Below are 20,184 nucleotides of genomic sequence, written 5' to 3'. Positions count from 1 at the left end.
CTATAAAAGATAACATAACTGTTTCAGGGAATAAATACACCATTTATTCAAAAGTGACATTTAAAAAAACACCCAAAAACTCATATGGAAGACACTGTCTATTAATATCTCCATACTTATAGCCTTCAGCCCAGAATCTGATAGAACACAGTTCTCACACTTATGAAAATACAGCTTATGTAAGCTTCTCAGCTTCAAAAGCATTTTTCTTAACATTGTTGAGATGGATGACATATGAATTTCAGAGAGAAAATTAAACATAACCCTGCTTGAGAAGTTAGAGTTTACATAGCAAGGTAACAGCCAAGCTGAATATGAAGTTGATTCTTTAGGTTCACTGCACAGAGCCAGCAATGGAAAGACGTTCTAGGAGCTCAAAGTTCACGTTTACGCTTACTGCAATCAGAAATGAAACAAATTTATTCAACTGTACTACAAAACTCAAAGTCAAGTAATGCTGTGGCTGGTAATTTGAAAGAAAATACTTACCTCAAGGCAAGCAAGGTGAACATCTTTTATGATACTGCCATTTTTAGAAAACACAAGCTGCTTCAGCAACAGGCAGCCAAGTTCTAAAGTTGCCAAACGGATTTTTCCATCTACAAAAATTATACAAAATAGTAGCAGTTTGTGTACTGACTCTTCTCATTACACAATATTCTTACATGTTTCTACTCTTCTCTGCAATTGTCATAAACTTTGCTCCTCTGTCATACACACCCTATCTGACGAGGATGAGTGCTGATGCTAGCTTACAATGCTGATGGCTATTAAAAAAAACCAAACAAAAACTGAAATTAATTTAAAGCAGAAGGAAATTAACCGTACCATAAGAAAGCAATAAAGATTAATACAATTAGAAAAGAAGCTGAAAACAATGCCTTTATCAGTATGAAGCATAGGTTGAATAACACTAAAATTACAAAAGAATCACCGAGATTTGGCATGGATAAAGTTGCAAGACGAAAGGAAGTTTTGTATATAGCGTACTAATAAGGCATAGCTTTTCCTTAAAAAAAGTCCAAGAGATTCAGATACAGCCTGGATGTGACAATCTAGAGAAGCCAGAGTGAGAGAATGCATTGAGATTTTAAGTTTATAGTTTCAGAAGGATTAAAAAAAGATATTAGAAATGTACAGTGTGAACTCAATGATCAATACTAGGACAATATATCCAAGAGACAGACAGACATCTTAGCTTTTGGTCCCAGCTTCAATCTACTGTTTTACAAGTTAGCACTATGCTGCCAGAAACTAAAGGTACAGACAAAGGTTACTATCCCCAAAAAGAAGAGAAAACGAGATGTTCTACACAGCATTTAGCAAGCTTAATAAAACCCCACTATTTCCACCCCTCTCCAGAAGTGCTTTTGTTTAAATAAATGCATTTCCTCATCTTGCACTCTTCCCTTCTGCAGTATGTACCAACTCTTTATATATAAATGTGCTTTCAATCTGTGACTGGCACATCAGCATAACAAGTTAATGCTCTGTAGATCAGTCTTGAAAGTCAAACAAGCGTTATATTTTATTCTGCAGATAATAATGAATTTGATAGTGTGTCAGTTTCAGGGGAAAACCAGTTCTATTCATTTGAAGTCTTAAGACAGAAAGAGCAGGGAGAAGAGCTGCGGCTTGAACAAACATCATGTTTCTGTGGAATAGGTCACAGAGACTTGTATTTCACAAAAAAAGTTGAAGTCACGAAAAAACTCCCATGTTTTCTGAAGAACAGTTCAGAACTGAAAATACAATCTGTGATTAAAAAAAATAATGGGAAAATTTTCTATCACCTCTAGAGACAGAGTACTGCCATAAGCAAAGCATACAACACAGTTTTCAAGACTATTTCTCTACTAAAATTACTTTTACAAGCAAAGGTTCCACAGATTGTATTTTCAGGATGAAATCACGATACATCTTATGATTTTTGGTTATTCAAAACCACAGAAAGCAAGAATTAGAACAACAGATCTCTATATAGTTCTGAGTATAAAAACAACTATTCAGCAGAAATCCAGAGTTTCTAGTCTGTCAACAACCAAGGAAAACCTGACAGTTGTCTTTCACAGACCGTATCTACTTATTGCTCGTGGAAGAGCATGTTAAACAGACACTTTCCCCTCAAAGACAAGACACTAGGTAGCACTTTTTTTTTTCATCTTTGAAAATTTCAGCTTGTTAAGAAAACAAATATTTGAGAAGTGATACCCGGTTGTGCAGCATAATTCATTATCCTGATGAGCCCTTCTGCAAGTACATGATTATAAGAATTTCTCTCTTCAGCATGTTGAGCTGGAAGTTGAATTCTCTCCAGCTTGACTGGGTCAATTCCTGTTGTGGGGGATGAAGAAAGAAAAGTAAATTAGAAAACAGGAGTATGCCTCAAGGTAAGTATTTAATACACTGCAGCAGTTTTCTCAGAAGAGTGTAATTAGCAATACAAAACTGGGCAACTTAGTTTTGAATTTCTATCACAAGGAAAAGGAACAACAAAAAGACTAAACACATTTATGTATCACTGAAAAATCTCAGCCTTAAATGGAGTCTCCTGGGTGAAGACACTCAAATCCCAAAGTGATTGGTAACATCCAACCCATTTTGCTGCATCTGGAATTCTCAGACTAAAATCAGATTAAAGCCAAGGCATACATATGAAGAGCATAAAGGCTTAAGGAGAAAAGACAAAAGTCTGATTTTAAATTCCGTTTTGGTAGTAAATGATGAGTTTATATGGTTTTTAAAAACAGGAATTTTATTCTCTAAATAGTAGACTCTTATTTAGTACCCTTCCCAATGCAAATCACAGATTCTCACTGACTTGTTGTATAAGGAAACTAAATCCATCTTTCTTCAACCTAGTCCTCTAAAATAGTAAAGTTATTTCTCAGAATAGACTGGTTACTGTAAGATCTCTTAGAACAAAATGTAGTTATGGATTGCTGAGGATCTCCTTGCCCTTGTTCTAAAGAATGGTAATGAACAACCCCATAAAACAGAAGATTACTATATTGTGGTTTATAGTTTCTTCCAACGCTCAACTTGTAGTTAACGCTACAACAACGCCATTTGTGATATCAGATTTATTTCTTCATTAAGGATCTGTATTTGGAACAATTAGTAAAGATCTGTTTGAAGATTAATGACAATGATAAAAAATGTTCTCTGTCATGATGAGACTGAAGAAAGGGGTGGGGGGTAAGGAAGCATTTAAGGAACCAGGGCAATCAGAGCATCAGTGTTCACAACAATCTTAACAGTTTAGTAAAAAGTCACAGTTTTCCTTCTAGAAAACTGCTTATGAGTAACATTTGTTACAGAATCTCTCTATGCAGATTAAGTTCTCACAGAAGGACATGGTCATCAACCAGCAGAAAGCCAAGAGTATGCTAGGTTGCATCAAGAAGGGCATCACCAGCAGAGATAAAGAAGTCATCACCCCATCCTACTCAGCGCTTGGCAGGCCACACCTGCAATACTGTATTCAGTTTTGGTCCCCACTATGCAAAAAAGATGTGGACAGGCTGGAGAGGGTCCAACAAAGACAATCAAAGGACTGGGAAGCCTGCCATGTGAGGAAAGGCTGAGATAACTGGGTTTGTTTAGCCTTTAGAAAAAAAAAAAAAAAAAAAAAAAAAAAGGAGATCTTATGACCATGTTCCAGTATTTAAAGAGTGGTTACAAAGAAGATGGAGACTCTCTATTTGCAAGGAGTCACAAGAAAAAGACATAGGGTAATGGGTGCAAGCTACTCCTGGAGAGATTCCAATTGGACACAAGAGGAAAATTTTTCACAATATCAACAATCAGCCATTGGAATTATCTCCCCTGGGAACTGGTGAATTCCCTAACATTGATTCAGCTGGACAGGGTGCAGGCCATCCTGTATAGACTGTGCTTTTGCCAAGAAAGTTTGGACCAGATGATCCTTCCAACCAGGCATTCTATGATTCTACGAATATATGAACTGTTTTTACTTACAGCATACTTATTTCTGCCTCCCCCACGTAAAGAATTTCTCACTCTTTAAGGCATGCATAAACATAAGTTACAAACAGATCATGCCCACCTAAAACCATGTGTCTCATTCAGTTTTCTCTGGAAAAAGCAAAAATTGCATACCTTTGTTGTGTGACATGGCATATAGAAGACAGAGCACAAAAAGGGCATAGTAATCATCTTCAGCACAGTCCAGCGCATTATAGACCATATCAAGAAAAGGCCTGTGGAAAGCAATAATTTTTAAATAGTTAAGAAGAAAAATACCGTATCTACAGAAGAATGAGTAACTATCTTGTTCTACACATACCTAATGGAAGAGGCAAATCTACAGTAATGCACATTTTCAGGCACTAAAAAAATTAACCTGTTTAAGAGTAGTCAGATTATAGCCATGTCTTGTATTTACATTTTGACATTAATTGTAATGTTTTAACAGGATTTTTTACATAATACTTTCCCAAGAATTGATTGTTCACGTATTTACTGGTTTGTTTGTAGCACATTTAGTATGCATGCGGAAGCATTGCATAGTTTAAGTGTATCCAAGAGTAACTTCGAGAAGTGACTATCCCTGTTGCATATAAAGAAGACTACCTTAAAACTCATGTATGAAATGAAGTTGAAAAGTTTTTACTATTACAAGAAAGCAGTTTTCACCAAAGGTTTGGAGGAAGCTAGGTTATTCTAAAACAATCAGTCAAAAACTTTAACATCCAACAGTTATAGGAAAGAAAAATGAACAAGGAGGGAACATATGAATGGGAAAAAGCAAGCTAAGGACTGCAGATGAGCTGTGTTTTCCTGGGTTAAGCATGTGTGACCTACGACAGGTATACAGGAAGCTACAAACAATGTCAAATTCACCCTTCACCTCTACCCTGAACAGACCAGAAAAGTCAATTTAATCCAGAAGTCATCTGGACAGATCAGATATGGCTGAGATTCAACTGATATTAGCACAAGTCTGACAGCAAGGCAACTTGGCTTCTTCTTAAGCTGGCTTGCATTCAGTCAGTTCAGAGCACAAGTAGAAATTAAATCCATTTTCACAGGTGGCCCAGAGAGACAAAAAAATATCAGAGAATTGTCAGAGTCACCAGAAGAGAGTTTAAAACCTTTATTGAAAAGAGATAATTCCTACCTCTCAAAGTATTTTTTAAACAGTGAAAAGAAAAAAAAAATCCTTATATTACCTAAATTACATCTAAATAAAATACATTAAAATAACATCCAAAGTCATAAAAACAAACATATTTTCTTATCATCAGATCCAGCAGACAAGAAGCATCCACTACAAACTCTTCATTGTGGTTAGCTGTGGGCCAGAAGGGCTTCAAAAATCAGAACACAACATACTTCTATACCGATTCCAGACCCCGCATGGTCACACTTAATGTATCCCAGTAAGATCCCAGTAAGCCACTCAAGGAAAGTCATAATGATGTACTTCACGCTTCCCATCAGGTCCATGTGCATTTCAACAACATGCTCTCTTTTTACTAAAGCAAGGCTATGACAAGAATAACAAAACACTTCCTCTGCTCAGTTCACGACATTGCAGTCATATGTTTGTGCATTTCTGAAGCTGGATTACAAGCATCCTCTATGATATACTTAAATGCCACTGAGTTATGATCTCTCTTTGCCCAGGTTCCACGCTGTGGCATATACCTAAGCCAAATTTCCCACATGATGTTCTTATTGTAGATCTCAAAAGACCGTAACTATTCAAGCAAGAACAGCCTAAAGAATTAGCAATGCTGAAAATAAACCAAGAGTGCCTTCAGTCTTTCTAAGCATTAAACAAGCCTTACAAGCCTCATGAAATCCTGAAATGGGGTGCTGTTCTGGTTTTGTTAGTGAGGGGGGGCCTAAGGTGGTAGCTTCTGTAGGAAACTGCTAGAAGTCGCTCCCCTTTGTTCAGTGGACTCGGCTGGGCCTAGGGCGGACCCGTTGCTGGCCAAGGCCGAGCCAATTGGTAGCAGAATGTTCTGTGATAACGCCTCTGCGATAACGTATTTAAGTAGGGGAAAACAGGAAAAAGAGGAGGAGAAGATGTGAAGCAGCTGAGCGGGGGGCAGAGAGGGGGAGGCGCAGGCCTCATGGGCCTTGCAGGCCTCACCCTCTGGCCTCCCGCCGGGCAGCCGACTGGGCCCAACTCGGCCCGGCCCGGCTGCAAGAAGTGGAGAGAAGATGAGAAGTGAATAAGATGTAAAAAGGATCCTGAGAGACGTCTGCCAGCCTGTTGTGAGGAACGGCTGCAGACGCCAAGGTCAGTTCAGAAGGAGGGGGAGGAGTAATGCGGCTCCTGGCCAAGATTCCCCTGCAGCCTGTGGTGACGACCATGGTGGAGCGGGTTGTCCCCCTGCAGCCCATGGAGGTCCACGGAGGAGCAGAGATCCACCTGCAGCCCGTGGAGGACCTCACGCCAGAGCAGGTGGAGGCCTGAAGGAGGCTGTGGCCCGTGGAGGGCCCGCTGGGACAGCTGTTCTAGAGGGACTGCACCCCGTGGAAGAGATGACCCACGCTGGAGCAGTTTCACGGAGGACTGTGGCCCGTGGGAGGGACCCCACGCTGGAGCAGAGGAGGAATGCGAGGAGTTCTTCCCCTGACGATGATACAGCGGCGTAAAACAACGCGTGATGAACTGACCGCGACCCCCATTCCCTTTTCCCCCCCCGTGCCGCTCGGGAGGGGAAGGTAGTAGAGATAATGTTAAGCTTGGGAAGAGGGAGGGGTGGGGGAAGGTTATCTTGTTCCCTGTCTCATTCTCCTGCTAGTTTTAGAAATAAATGAATAGTTTTCCCCAAGTCGAGTCTGTTTTGCCCGTGACGGTAACTTTAAGGATTTCTCCCCGTCCTTATCTCAAACCTTGAGCTGTTTTTTTCTTATATCATCTCCTCCTATTCTCTCGGAGGGTGGGGGGAGCGAGAGGCAGACTGCGTAGTCTGGTCCTGATCAGGGCTGAACTACGACAGGTGCTTTACACATAGTGAAGGGAGCTTAGCTTCAAAGACTAAAGAAGAAAGAGAACCAAGACATCCAGGTTCAAGATTATTAAAATACTTAAATACTAGATAGCACTAGGCCTGTTGTCAGACCACCAACAGACGGTCATTACCCTAAAGACTGACCTACAATGCAAAAGTAATATTTATTAATTTTATTAAAACCAATGTTTTAGGAGATCAAAGCTGCAGAAATATCAGTAGCTGTTCCTTTAACACCAATATTATGCGGTATTAAATGACTTCAATAACATCTAAGGCATTTTTCATTGTTTTTCCTCCATATACTACTTAGATTTGTGAAAATACATAACTGTAAAAAAAAAATTATCATAGCAGTGAAAGAAATAATTTTCCTTCCAGATGCTTCTTCACAGCATCTATCTGCATTATCAAAGTCTCAGCTGCAATAATATGAAGCCAAAACAGTTCCAGGAATCTCACTCATCAACAGGTCCTCATACACACTACATGTAGGATAGACCCAGAAAAACTTCAGCTGTAAGAAATCAGCAACAGAAGGCACAACTTCACTTTTAATATTAAAGGCTATATGGCAAGTATTTTCAAATGTACTTAACTCTGTAAGTGTTTTTTTCCCTTATTGGCTTTTACTAGTGACTTTGCCATACAAATATTCTTGAAATTATTTTTCTTGTGGAGGGTGTCCACAATTGAAGATCGCAACACATTAGGAATTACTATCATCACAGCCATTAATGATTATTCCAGTTACAGAATTTCCTCCCCCTTCAAGCACTGAATAAAAGATCACTGCATTTTCCACTACCACATGGCAGCTTACCCACATGGCAGCTTACCCACATGGCTTGCCTTGTCCACAAGACTCAGTGATTCCAGTCAGTGTAGGAAAGAAGCTATACACACTTGAGCAAATTTGAGAGATTTAGCTACTGTTTCAAATATTACATTTGACATACAGAACAGCACAAAATCTCAAGCTATAGTAGCTTATCCACCTACGTTTCCAAAAATTCATGTACAAAACTAAGGCCCTACACAAGGTTTATCCTAATTTTAAAAATATTTTTAGCTCTGCACACTCTTTGATAGTATTTATTTTTAGAAAATATGCAGGATGTTGTCAGATCATATCTGCAGATCAAAAGAGTTCTGAAATGCAGACATTTGCCAAATGCATTGGCATCTCACATGTAAGTACTTTGCACTTTTCAAGACCTGACCATCCTAGTTGCTTTAGTATTCAATGCAGTCATTGCCAAATTCTTTCTAAAAGCTATTTGGCACATATTTTAATAAAAATAGTAATAATCTAGAAAAACGTATTTTAAAGCCAGTTCAAGTCAAGATTAAATTTCACTTTTACATTGAAGTTAAATATTATCTTTAATAACGAATATAATCTAAGTTACATCAAAGCTATAATGAAGACAGAATGAAATTCTGGGAATATCAGGAAGCATTTCCCAAGTTAAAAAGTAAATTTTAAATCCTATTAAACATGTACACTTCTCCAAGGGATACATTTGCAATTACTCCTGTGTCAGGGATAGCACAGTCAGTTTCTTTACTTCAGCATTCTAGTAACAAGAATGCAAAATTCTTACTGAGAAAGTGTCTAACCCTAAATGGACCTTGGAAACTGTGCATAGGTTAGTAGGGTGTCTTTGTAAACTACTGCTATTAAAAATTCTGCAAAATTCAGCCCCGAACTGAGGAATTTTCCTTGTTTTCTCCCTACAGGTATATATGAAAATTGACAGACACGACCATCAATATCATTAAGAAAAAAAAATTCTGGCTTAATTTAGAAGTTTAGAAAATTCTGAAAGAAAAACATTTATATTCTGTTTTATTGTTTTAATATTCTGTAATTTAACTTTACCAATTTAAGTCAACACAATTGCCATAAAGGAAACCACACACTTTACAGAGAAACAGGACCATTTGCAAAACTGCTCAGTACAATGGCCACATCCCATTTTTCTGTTGCCTCACTTATCTGTGATCCACAAGATCCCCTGTAATTTTAATTGGAATTAGAATTGCTACATCACTTAAGAGAAGTTAGAAAGTTAATGGAAGAGCAAGAAAGCAATCCAGCAAAATACATTACAGTTCCTTTATACCTGTTCCAGTTTGTTATCTCGCTCCCAGAGGCAGCAGCGCTTTTTTCTTCATCTGTTGTATTCTGTTCCGTCACAGCAGAGATAGACAATTCTGATAGTTTACATCTCTCCATGATTACCATCTCTATTTCTAAAAAAAACCAAAAAAACAAAAACCCCACACCAAAATTTGATATTTTTAACAAACAGTTATCACAAGCTCTTTTATACTTTCCATTTTGCATTAAAAGTGACTGATGCAACTATATATAAGAGGTACAATAATAACCTCAGAAAGGTTAACGAAGGAATAGATGTAGGTAAATTTTCTTCCCAATACTAGTTTGCTTACATTTCTTTAAGGAATTCTAACTGCTATAAGAAAATTATACATATACCTAGTGTCTGTAAAGAAACAGATAGATTATTCTGGCAAATAAACAAGAAACAGGAAGAAACCTGTTCCTTCTTCCAAACCACAGGAAGAAAAAAACCATAGAATCTCTTTTGGAAAAAAAAGATTTCTTTGTGAAAATGCTGGTGAGATTAGGGCATGGGTGGCCATCAAGTTTCATAGAGAGTGTAAACAGGTTTCTACTATTACAGCAAACAGGATAACTGGTCCTGAGTGCTTCATATCTACTGGCTTTAAGTAGAAGTATTAGGACCAAACCTAGCTTTTGCCTAAGAATTTGGACAGAGATGACGAGTAAATGCACCAGTTTAAAAAGTAGATCATGTCATATTTTCTTGAAATCATGTAGACAATATATCATCAGTTACTTCACAACATTTAAGGAAAGTCTTCTCAAACAGACTGTTCACCTAAATCAAAATGCAACTATGTTTGGAAAGGGCTGTCAGAGCATAAATGTTTTCAATTGCTTGCATGCAATTCTGCCACATTTTTCTCCATTTATGTCTAAAGTAAAGACTACTTTCTGATGTACATCCTTCTAATAGTTACTAACTAGTTACAGCACAGTTACAGTATGCTGTAAGACCACTCATCCTATCAAACCAATTCTTCTTAGAGGTTAGCATTAGGTCAAAAATCCTGAAAGCGTGCAATTAAAAATCTAAAAGTTAAAGATCTTTTCTTCAGTTTCGAACTACATAATATTATCTTCTACCATGTACTGTCATTTTCAGCACACTTGTTCAATTTTATCATTGAAACATGCATGGAATATTCCCAATCATCTTACAACAGTAAAGTGGTTACACCATTTGCCTCACCACAGAAGGAAAAGTTAGAAAGGTGTGAAGTCTACTTATGAAGTGCCCCATGATCATGTACGCTTAGGTGCAAGGCATGCATTTGTGATAACAGCTGAAGGCTACAGGAAGATATCAAAACACTTTCAAAGTTTTTAATCAGAAGTACATTTTCGACAGAATGACTTAACATGAGAAAAAAATACAGCCAAAGACTGTAACAAATTTAACAGTCCGTTTACTTAGAGCAACAAGAGAACAAGTATGTAACAAATCACAACTAGGTCCAAACACTAAACAAACATATCCAAATTGTAAACATCATTTTTATTTGCTGGTACACTCACCTTCATTTTCACTGCTTGTTCTGATGCCCTTTGAACTTGCTTCTGTGCCTTTAGTTTTATCTAGGTCATCCTGGTTATCTTCAGATCCTCTTTCCTCTTCATCTTCTTCACCAATGTTTTTATAGTTGGGTCTTTTCTGCACCCTCTTCTTCCCCTTCTGTTTGTTAATTTCAAGAGATCTCTCCAGTGTTTCTGTTGGTTTTATGAAACATCTGATACTTGACTTTGCCTGTAAATGTGAAGAGTTTACACTTGAGTTACAGCAAGATATTTTTAACTCTAATTGATAAAGAAAGTTCAGTTCATTTAAAAGAGGGGGTTTAGAATGTAAATTAGCGTGTTATTTACAAATCTCAAATCCATTTTAAAATACAAGACAAACGACCTCAAGTTGTATCAAATCATCAGTAGAACAATCTCCAAAGTAACATATCCTAAAGATCTATCATTGAAAAGTATGCCATCTTGAGACAAGAAGATATAGAACTACCTATTTTATCAATAGAAGTTTATTAATTTTTTTCCCTTCTTTGAACTTTAACGGGTGAGACAGCTAGTACATACAAAATTAAGACATCTTTTGCAAAAAGGACAAAGGCAGCAAAATCCAAAGTGTGTGTTGACAGCGATGTATTAATACAAAATATACTCTTTAAAGATCTTTGGCAGTAGGAAGGACAAAAAACAATGCTCTATGCTGTGAGCTTCTTTTGAATCTTAAGCTCCCCTCAACAGCATACTACTCCTTGCATCAACTAGGAACAAATAGCACTGACATCAATGTCTTTTGGGCCTCCAGATACTGACTTACCAAGTCCCAAAAACAAACATCACTTCATTTGTTAGACTTTAATATACTTGTGTTCTGCCCAAAGATACCTGACATTTATCTTTCAAGTCAAAACACTGTTTTTTGACAAGAAGGCAAACAGTATTAAATCAACACCCAGTTTTCCTGATTATTCATTTACAGAGCAAGAAAATAAATTTAGATGACAAATTTCTCCCAGAGGCAGTAAGTATTTCCAAGAGCCTGTGCCATCCTAACAACAGAGAACTACGTATTCTTACAGAAAGACACCAGACACTACAATAAGTTCTGTGACTAGCAGGACTAAAAAAAACCTTGTTTTCCTACAATTTTGCAGATTGTTTCTAAGCTGTGATGGCTTGAGGCCCTCTCTCACTTGTTAGGCCTGCCAGCTGGATTACCAGACTACATGCTCTCTCTCACCCAGAGCTAGAAACACCGATCAACCAAACCTCCCTCTCTTACTGAGAAGTGAAACACATGGCTTGGGGGCTTCCTGCCAGCACAGGTTTATGCTGAACAAAACAGCTACAGAAACTTCACTACCTTTCAGACCTCAATACTTCAATCACATTTAGCTGACACTGGCTAAAGGGTTAAAAATGTAAGGGCAACCAAGAGAAAATAAGTAAGACCAGAGTAAATGCAATACTGATGCCATTCCTTGCCTCAGGTGACTCAAGTACAATAAGCATTGAAGATGAGTGCAAAGAGACCTTAGAGAAAAAGTCTGGAAAAATCCCTCCCTATAAGGAACGGTCATACACACACACACACAAAATATAGCGGATTAGAAAAAGATCTGGGAAGAAGCCTTCTACAAGTTAAAAGGCCAAAATGTTTTTTTGAGTCTTCTGACTTTTTAAAGAGGTTTTGTAGAAATCTTGCGTAAGTCACCTTACACTTGGAACTGAAACAAACCATACAGTAGGAGGAATCTTACACAATACCAAAAAACCCTCACCATGTGAAATCTACCACCCTTACGTTCCCCAGTAACCTCTCTGATATATTTTCAGTCTGATCAAACTGCAACATAGGAAGGTTAAAAACCAGAGTTACAACCACATTACCTTTTATTGATGGTTTCTGGTCAGAAAAGTCATAAGAAAAGGGAAGAACACATTCAGTCCTATTCTTCAGGGAAAAAAAGAAAAGCAGCACGCGAGTTGCACAACACATTTTCCCCTTCCTGCATTCACTTCTAACAGTTGCTACCTAGAAACCTGGAGCTACTTTCTTTGTGAAGAATGCATGTACTTAACACCCTTGCATTTCTAGTAGGCTGTTAGCCACATGAGCGAAATAACAGAAGAGACCAGCAGACAGCAATGTGCTCATAAGCAATGAACCATGGTCTGGTTCACCTCAAGAAAGAACGCTGAGAGAACATCAACATATACAGAACAGAAGATTTAATTAAAACATTCTGAAATCAGACCTAAAATTAATGTACATAGTGTATGGTATATCTAAGTGGATTACACAGTTTGAGATACTGCTATTTCATACTTTTAAAATGTCTTTCAACTGTATGTTCAATTATGGTTTATGTTGTGCAATATGTGCTGGTAAAATAAGACAGTACCAGTAACAACTTTTATGGGAAGGAGCAAGTAGGTTAAACAAGAAACCAAGAAACATGAAATAGGTAGAACTGGCCCACATTCAAATTAGGCAGGAAAACATCTCACAGGAAATAAGGTAAACCTTAGCGTGAGGACTGCTAACAAGTGTAAATACATTCTGTTGGCTATATATATTCAACTCTCATCATGAGATAAGAGCTAGTATTTCTTTTGATGCCACTTAAAAATAGAAACACAGGGAAAAAACATGGAAAGTGTATCTGAATTTGCTACACTCTGAGGTGGAGAACCTGTTCAGTGGACTTTGGGCAATCGTTACTGCCCTATGATGTTCAGCAGATCTCCATGGGGAGGTTATTGCCAATTCATACGCTATCAGCAGTTAGATCTGATGATGATTTTTTTCCACAAATTGATTTCCAGTAAAAAGTACCATTTGTTCCTGTTGTGCCAGCTACCATTGCTCTTTTGCCTCTGGATATATTGCATCTATACACAGCAACTGCAACCCTTCTCAGTTTTCTTTTTTTTTTTTTTTTTTTTTTTTTTAAAGAATTTACTCATTTAGTTTCCTGTCATGAGAGCACTTGACCCTGCTTCTGATAATCTTGGTCCATACATCTCATCTACATCTCTCTATATCTCATTCCACTTTAATTCATCTTATTAGGAAGACAAATGTAGACATGATGTTCTACTTCTGGTTTTAGAAACTACATGTTAGTTAGCAACTGACAGTTACACTTAAATTTAAATATATCAAGACATCTCAATTATAAGAGATGAGCAGTGTTAGGTACAGAGCAGGGGTTTAGAGATAACTGGAGCTCACCATAACACACAAGAGATATCCCAAAACAAGCTTAGGAGAGTATCAGAATTATTACCATGGGAAATTATAAAAGAAAAAGTAGTAAAAGATAAATTTGGGTCTGACTTAAAAACAAACACAATTCTAAACTCAGTCAAAAAGTAAATGAAAAAAACTTGCTCATCACTTTTCTCTACTAACCCCAGAACAAGAAATTCTGAAGTAGCTTCTGAAATAGCTTCCATTAATCAATAGAAGTCTGTCATTTCTTTGCAACAGAATACACCACAGTAATAACTTTGCAATCATCCTGATACACCTTATAGCCCAAAAAACAAACAGAAATGACTAACAATGCTCAAAAAGCAACTTTCTGCTCTAAGAAGTCCTATCACAGAGTAACAAGAAACTGCCTTACCTTTCCTTGTCTACTTTTCCATTATCTACAGCTGACTTTAGCCTCACTGCATTGAGTAGTGTATCAGTAGAAAACACCATGCAATATATGCAGCAGTTGTTCGTACTCATCAGCTCAGAGCAGCTCACTTGACAGCTCCCTTCATCAGGGCATGGAGCTCTTCTGCTGGGAACCAAGCTCCACCAGTAGTCTTTCTGACAGCACAATTCTTCCCCTCCAAAGTTTCATTGAAGAATATGGTTGAATTTACTGAAAACTAAAGTTTCTCCCATGGAAGTTTCTTCCTTCTCCACCAAAAGTGCCACCACTCTGCTCGCCCTGTAACAAAGCTCCACCTCTCCCAGTTTCACTGTCTATCCCAGAAAGCCAATACTACCCCTCCTATTTACTATCTTTTCAGGTACAACAGAACTCAGTTTACATGCCATGAAGATACAGAAAGAAGAAGAAAAGAAAGACGACCAGAAAGAAGCAGTAACCTAAGAAGTATTACAAACATAACAGAATATATGAACAGACGTTTATAGGAAACCTCTAATATTCCTAACATTAGTGCAAGCACACAAACATATGCTACAGATATTCTGCAACTCCGTACAGTAATTATGACAGGAAAAGAAAATCTCACTTCTGCAACAACTGATGCCCCACCCTCTCACCACAAATTTCCTAGTAACAAAGCTGCTTCTGCACAAGTAACACACATGACATTCAGTACACAGCTAGCAGAAGGTCAGACATTTGCTAACACAAGTAAGAGACTGATTTATCTTAAAGCATTCACTCAGCTCCACCATTCCACTAGGCTTTTCTAAAAAAGATTAGATTCTAAATATCAAGGGCAACAGTACCAAATACCAGAACCCAAAAGCTACTGGCTAATATCGGCCTACACAGCTTCCACTGCACAGTAGAAAGAAATTTTGAAAATTTGGTGCCCATGGCCCACCAAAGCTGCTCTATCACTCCCCCTCTTCAGTTGGGCAGGGGAGAGAAAATTTAATTAAAAGCTTGTGGGTTGAGATAAGGACAGGAAGAGATCATTCGCCAGTCACTGTCACAGGCAAAATAGATTCAACTTGGGAAAATTAATTTATTACTAATCAAATCAGAGTAGGTAATGAGAAATAAAAAGTAAATCTTAAAACACCTTCCTCCCATCCCTCCCTTCTTCCTGGGCTTAACTTTACGCCGAGTTTTCTCTGCCCCCTCCCCCTCAGTGGCACAAAGGGATGGGGGCTGTGGTCAGTTCATCACACGTTGTCTCTGCCACTGCTTCCATCTCAGGATGAGGACTCCTCATGCTCCTCCCCAGCTCCAGCATGGAGTCCCTCCCACAGGTGACAGTCCTGCATGAAGTTCTCCAACATCAGTCCTTCCCATGCAGTACAGTCCTTCAGGAACAGACTGCTCCAGCATGGGTCTCCTGTGGGGTCACAAGCCCTGCCAGCAAACCTGCTCTGGCACAGGCTTCTCTCCACGAGGCCACAGTCTCCTTTGGGCATCCACCCACTCCAGCATGGGGTCCTCCATGGGCTGCAGGTGGATCTCTGCTCCATCATGGACCTCCACGGGCTGCAGGGGGACAGCCAGCCTCACCATGCGCTGCACCATGCGCTGCAGGGGAATCTCTGCTCCGGTGCCTGGAGCACCTCCTCCTGCTCCTCCTTCACTGACTTGGGTGTTTGCAGAGTTGTTTCTCTCACATATTCTCACTCCTCTCTCCTGCTGCTGTGCCACTGCAGTTTTTTTCAGCCCTTCTTAAATATGTTATCACAGAGGCGCTACCACTGTCACTGATTGGCTTGGCCTTGGCAGCAATGGGTCCATCTTGGAGCCAGCTGGCATTGGCTCTATTGGACACGGGAGAAGCTTCTAGAAGCTTCTCACAGAAGCCATCCCTGTAGCCCCCCGCTACTAAAACCCTGCCACGCAAATGCAATACAATATTAAAGATTAGTTGGCCACTTACTGAGTTTTTCTGTATATCTTGCTCAACTTTAGAAGAAAACACTGAGAGGTCACCATTAAGTATAACCTCAGCCAATGAGTTCACCAAAGGTGCGTAATGTATGATTAGAAAAACCTATTAAAAGAAGAGTGGAAAGAAACATCAGATACATATCACAGAACACATATACAGTTTCACAATTTCAGTCACTGAAATTACTTTTTTTGACCTTGTTGAGCAGGTATCTTAAGTTTACATATACAGTAAAGTACAATTGGTAACATCGATAGTTCACAAAATCACTTCAAAATGCAGGATATCATAATCCTCTCTACACGTATTTGACCTTTGTCTACATGCTAAGTTCTGTGCTGTGCACACAATTACTTAGCAGCGATTCACGAGTAAGTGTCATACAATAGGCTGAACTGGATCAGAAGCAGCTTTTCTGGCTATAAAATCACAATGAAGTACACAATCCAGCTACAGAGCGGCTGCATAACACAGGAGTAAGTGCCATGCTGCCTATAACTTTAAAGCACTTACCCAGAAGTGCTTTGGTCCTTTAACAGAGCTCTCTGTTCATACTAACCACTATTTTGAGACAAGGCTTACAAGGTTGGGCCAGCAAACAACTGCCTGGACAGAACCAGCGCAGGTCCATCCGCAATAGCCTTATGTCAGCTTATATCCATCGTCTTCATAGGAATAGCAAAACTTGATCCCTAAACAGCGGTTGTAGCTGAAAAATCCCCAACTTATTTCTGCATCAGTAAGTCTAATCATTGTTTTGACAACTTTTAGCTAAACATGGTCTCCACAGTTTTTCTGTTTAAATCAGAAACAATTCCAGACCTTCAAAAGTGAAGTGACTATTAGCATGCAGTGATGACCTATGTAAAACTTTGGAAAGTCACAACACACTTCCAAAAATACTCTGAACAACCTCAAAAATGACTCAAGACACTTTCTGAAATAGAAGAACTCAACTATACATGGGCCTAAGTACATTACATGTTCACTTTGGTGAATCCACTGGTGTGGATTCTCGTCTGCTAGTACAAATCTCTCAAGCAGTTGTCTCTAACGTAAGAGTAATGCCTAATGTGTATGTCTGGTGTCAATAACAGAAATAGTTAAGAAGGTTTTTTAGATACTTAGTGTACATATTTTTCATGGAGAGTCACTCCCTGAAAGATAGACTCAAGGTTAAAAAGAGGTGGGAAAAGATGCATTTCTGCCAGTAACAGAAAAAGTAGCTTGATTTTCTACATCACATCCCAGTCTGATACACAAAATTTGTTCCTAATTCTTTATGGTTAGGAAAAAAGTTCCATTTTCTTTATTAGAAAACAGTAAAGAACATAGATGCAAATCTTGAAGTCATACCTAGCTGACAGTTCCACCAAAATCAAAGAGGTTAAAAGAGGTCAGCGTATACAACCCTATGACGCAGATCCCTTTAGTTACAAGAAGCTGTTGCTCCCAAGGTTTTATCTGTGGTAAATAACTCCCACATCACCACAATTTTTTAGGTTTAAATTAAGAAGCATCAAATTACATTATCCTGTAAAATCACATTTTTCAGTAAAGTTATCAGAAAAGAAGAAACTATGGGCCAGAATATAATAAAGTGACTAATGTAAAATAATAACTTGAAAGAAAAAAAATAAGTACAAATTATATTAATACAAGTCAAAATTATTTTCAGATAATGTAATTTAAGAAAACTAGTCTCACAGCAATGCACCGAAGACTACAGAGAGAAATGATTATTTTTCACTGCAACAACAACAAAAAAATCCACTGTAAAACTCTTCATTTGAAAATAAGTTGCAGAAAGAAAAGGAAGGAAGACTGGTAAGAATAAGAAGTAACAAGTACTTAATTACAGATTTAAGGTATAGGCATAATAAAACCCAAATTGTGAGAAAGCTTGAGTTTTTGGTGGTGGGGGTTGGTTGGTTTTGTGAAGTGTATGGTTTTCTTTTTGTTTGTTTTTGTTTGTTTGTTTGTTTGTTGTTTGGTTTTTTTGTTTGTTTTTAATCTAAAAAAAAATCTAAAACTCATGAGATTATTGCTCCCTCCATTATTCAAACAGGAAAATTCACATCTGGAATCTTCCATAGCTTACATAGATTCAAAGTGCAATACAGCATCTACCTAAATTTCACCTGTAATTTTACTAAATTCTGTCCTAGCATGTTGCATGGGTCTATTGTGCACCATTTGTCAGGTGGTGTACATAAACTATAACCACTGAATGCTCTAAAGGCTACCCTGTGCTATGGAATCCTCAGAAGAATGATACTAACTCAAGAATGAAGCTATTTGGTCTGTCCATAAAAAGACAAGTGATCTTACTTTTTTTTTTTTTTTCTTGAAACCAATGGGTTTAAAACTTTGGTTGCCAAATTGTCTTTAATGGCTTTGCCAAAACAGATGAAAACACAGTAATTTATAAGCCATAACACTACTACAAAATGTGTTCTGAAATAGGTCAAAATACTTAAAATACTTACTTGAGAAAGAAGATAGAGAGAAACTTGGAGACTTATTTTTGGACGCTCTCCACCCTACAGGAAAAAAGTTATGAAAAATGCTGATTTACTTACACATATACATTTACATTTTAAAATATTTTATTTAAAACAAAACTTTCAATATTTTATTGTTCCACATTCTGCTACAAAACATTCAGAAAGCATCGTGCTCTAACATTCACTTCTTGCAAACCATTTCAAATCAAAGTTCTCTGAAGAAGCATATCCCGTACTTTACATGCTTAAAAAATGGCTATTGATTACTGTCTTTCATAGTCACTTCAGTAACTTACATTTAACAGATGACCAAGTATGTTGGTCTCCACTGTGCTACTATTCCTTCAGAAATTACTTCTCAGTTAATGCTCATTAAATTCTGTTCCTAAAATTAGCTATTCAGAAACAATGAAATATTACCCACATAATAAAAACATGTTCTCGACTGATGATTCTCTAAATCAAGTAAATCACATTGGACAAAAATATCTGAAGTATAACTTGAGTACAACAGTGTTAAATTTACATACCAATAGTAATGAAAATGTTTCTAAAAAAAATTAGTGATACTTTACAAACCATCACCAAATAAACTCATCAGTTATCTCAAGAGTTAAGAATAGCCCAATTTTATAAACGCAAATATCTCTGACCTCATAATAATGGACACATCTGCCTGAAAACAGGACGAGCAGATTTTTATTTTGTACATGTGTGAATGGAAAGAGTCAAAATAGCTGAAATGAAAGTAAAAGTCAGGAAGTCTGCTTCACCCTATTTCTATGGCCTTATCAATGGCAAGACAAGAAACTAATTGTTAGTCCATCTTCAGTGCACGTGCAATTCACTGAATTCATTAATTTACAGTAAATCTGACCTTTGGCTAATGAAAGCATGCCAAAATACACAAAGCATTGTGTATTTTAAGAACAAAGACCACTACAGAAGATTAAGAAGAGGAAAGGGAGGGGTAGGGGAGGGCAGCAAACAGGAACAAACAGAACACTGAATTTGGTTTGTTGGTTTTTTTTGGTTTTGTGTTTTTTTTTTTTTAAGCCAAGCGAATACAGGAACCTGTACAGATTTTAAAAGAACAGTTTCTATTTCATTTAAAATTAGCTTTCCACTACATTTAAAGACTATGCTTCAAAACTAAATTCAACTATATCGCATTCAAACACAGCTTATCTGCAAACAGAAGAACCAAGTATCAAATCCAAAAGTTTCTATTTTACATCTGGAGTACATTTTTACACCATGGAAAATCTGTGAGTATACTGGGAAAAGGTATTATAATCTGGTTTTGCCAGGAGACAAGTTACCACATCAGAAAAGGAAATCAAACATACCCCAGTGTCAGAGAAATTTAAACCCTCTTCCAAATTTGAGCCTTTCTTAC

The 20,184-nt window shown here is 37.8% G+C and overlaps 1 protein-coding gene across 9 annotated transcripts in view; it reads right to left on the bottom strand.

Annotated features, from left to right (window-relative positions):
• CLEC16A (C-type lectin domain containing 16A) overlaps positions 1-20,184 on the bottom strand; it is a 78,917-nt gene that overhangs the window by 47,307 nt on the left and 11,426 nt on the right. For 8 of the 9 annotated variants that reach the window (XM_086760123.1, XM_086760125.1, XM_086760129.1 and 5 more), the window contains exons 8-14: positions 18,768-18,821; positions 16,267-16,380; positions 10,666-10,894; positions 9,122-9,251; positions 4,123-4,223; positions 2,212-2,334; positions 490-599 (exon numbers count right to left, since the gene is read on the bottom strand). In XM_086760123.1, the coding sequence (XP_086616249.1) occupies positions 490-599; positions 2,212-2,334; positions 4,123-4,223; positions 9,122-9,251; positions 10,666-10,894; positions 16,267-16,380; positions 18,768-18,821 (861 nt within the window). The remainder of the gene's footprint in view (positions 1-489; positions 600-2,211; positions 2,335-4,122; positions 4,224-9,121; positions 9,252-10,665; positions 10,895-16,266; positions 16,381-18,767; positions 18,822-20,184) is intronic. The other variant, XM_086760126.1, reaches the window with a different exon arrangement.

This window comes from Chlamydotis macqueenii, chromosome 15 (genome assembly GCF_036417535.1).
Source record: "Chlamydotis macqueenii isolate bChlMac1 chromosome 15, bChlMac1.mat, whole genome shotgun sequence".
Lineage (NCBI taxonomy): Eukaryota > Metazoa > Chordata > Aves > Otidiformes > Otididae > Chlamydotis > Chlamydotis macqueenii.
Note: the sequence above shows the minus strand (reverse complement) of the source record. Positions and strands in the feature narration are given on the sequence as shown.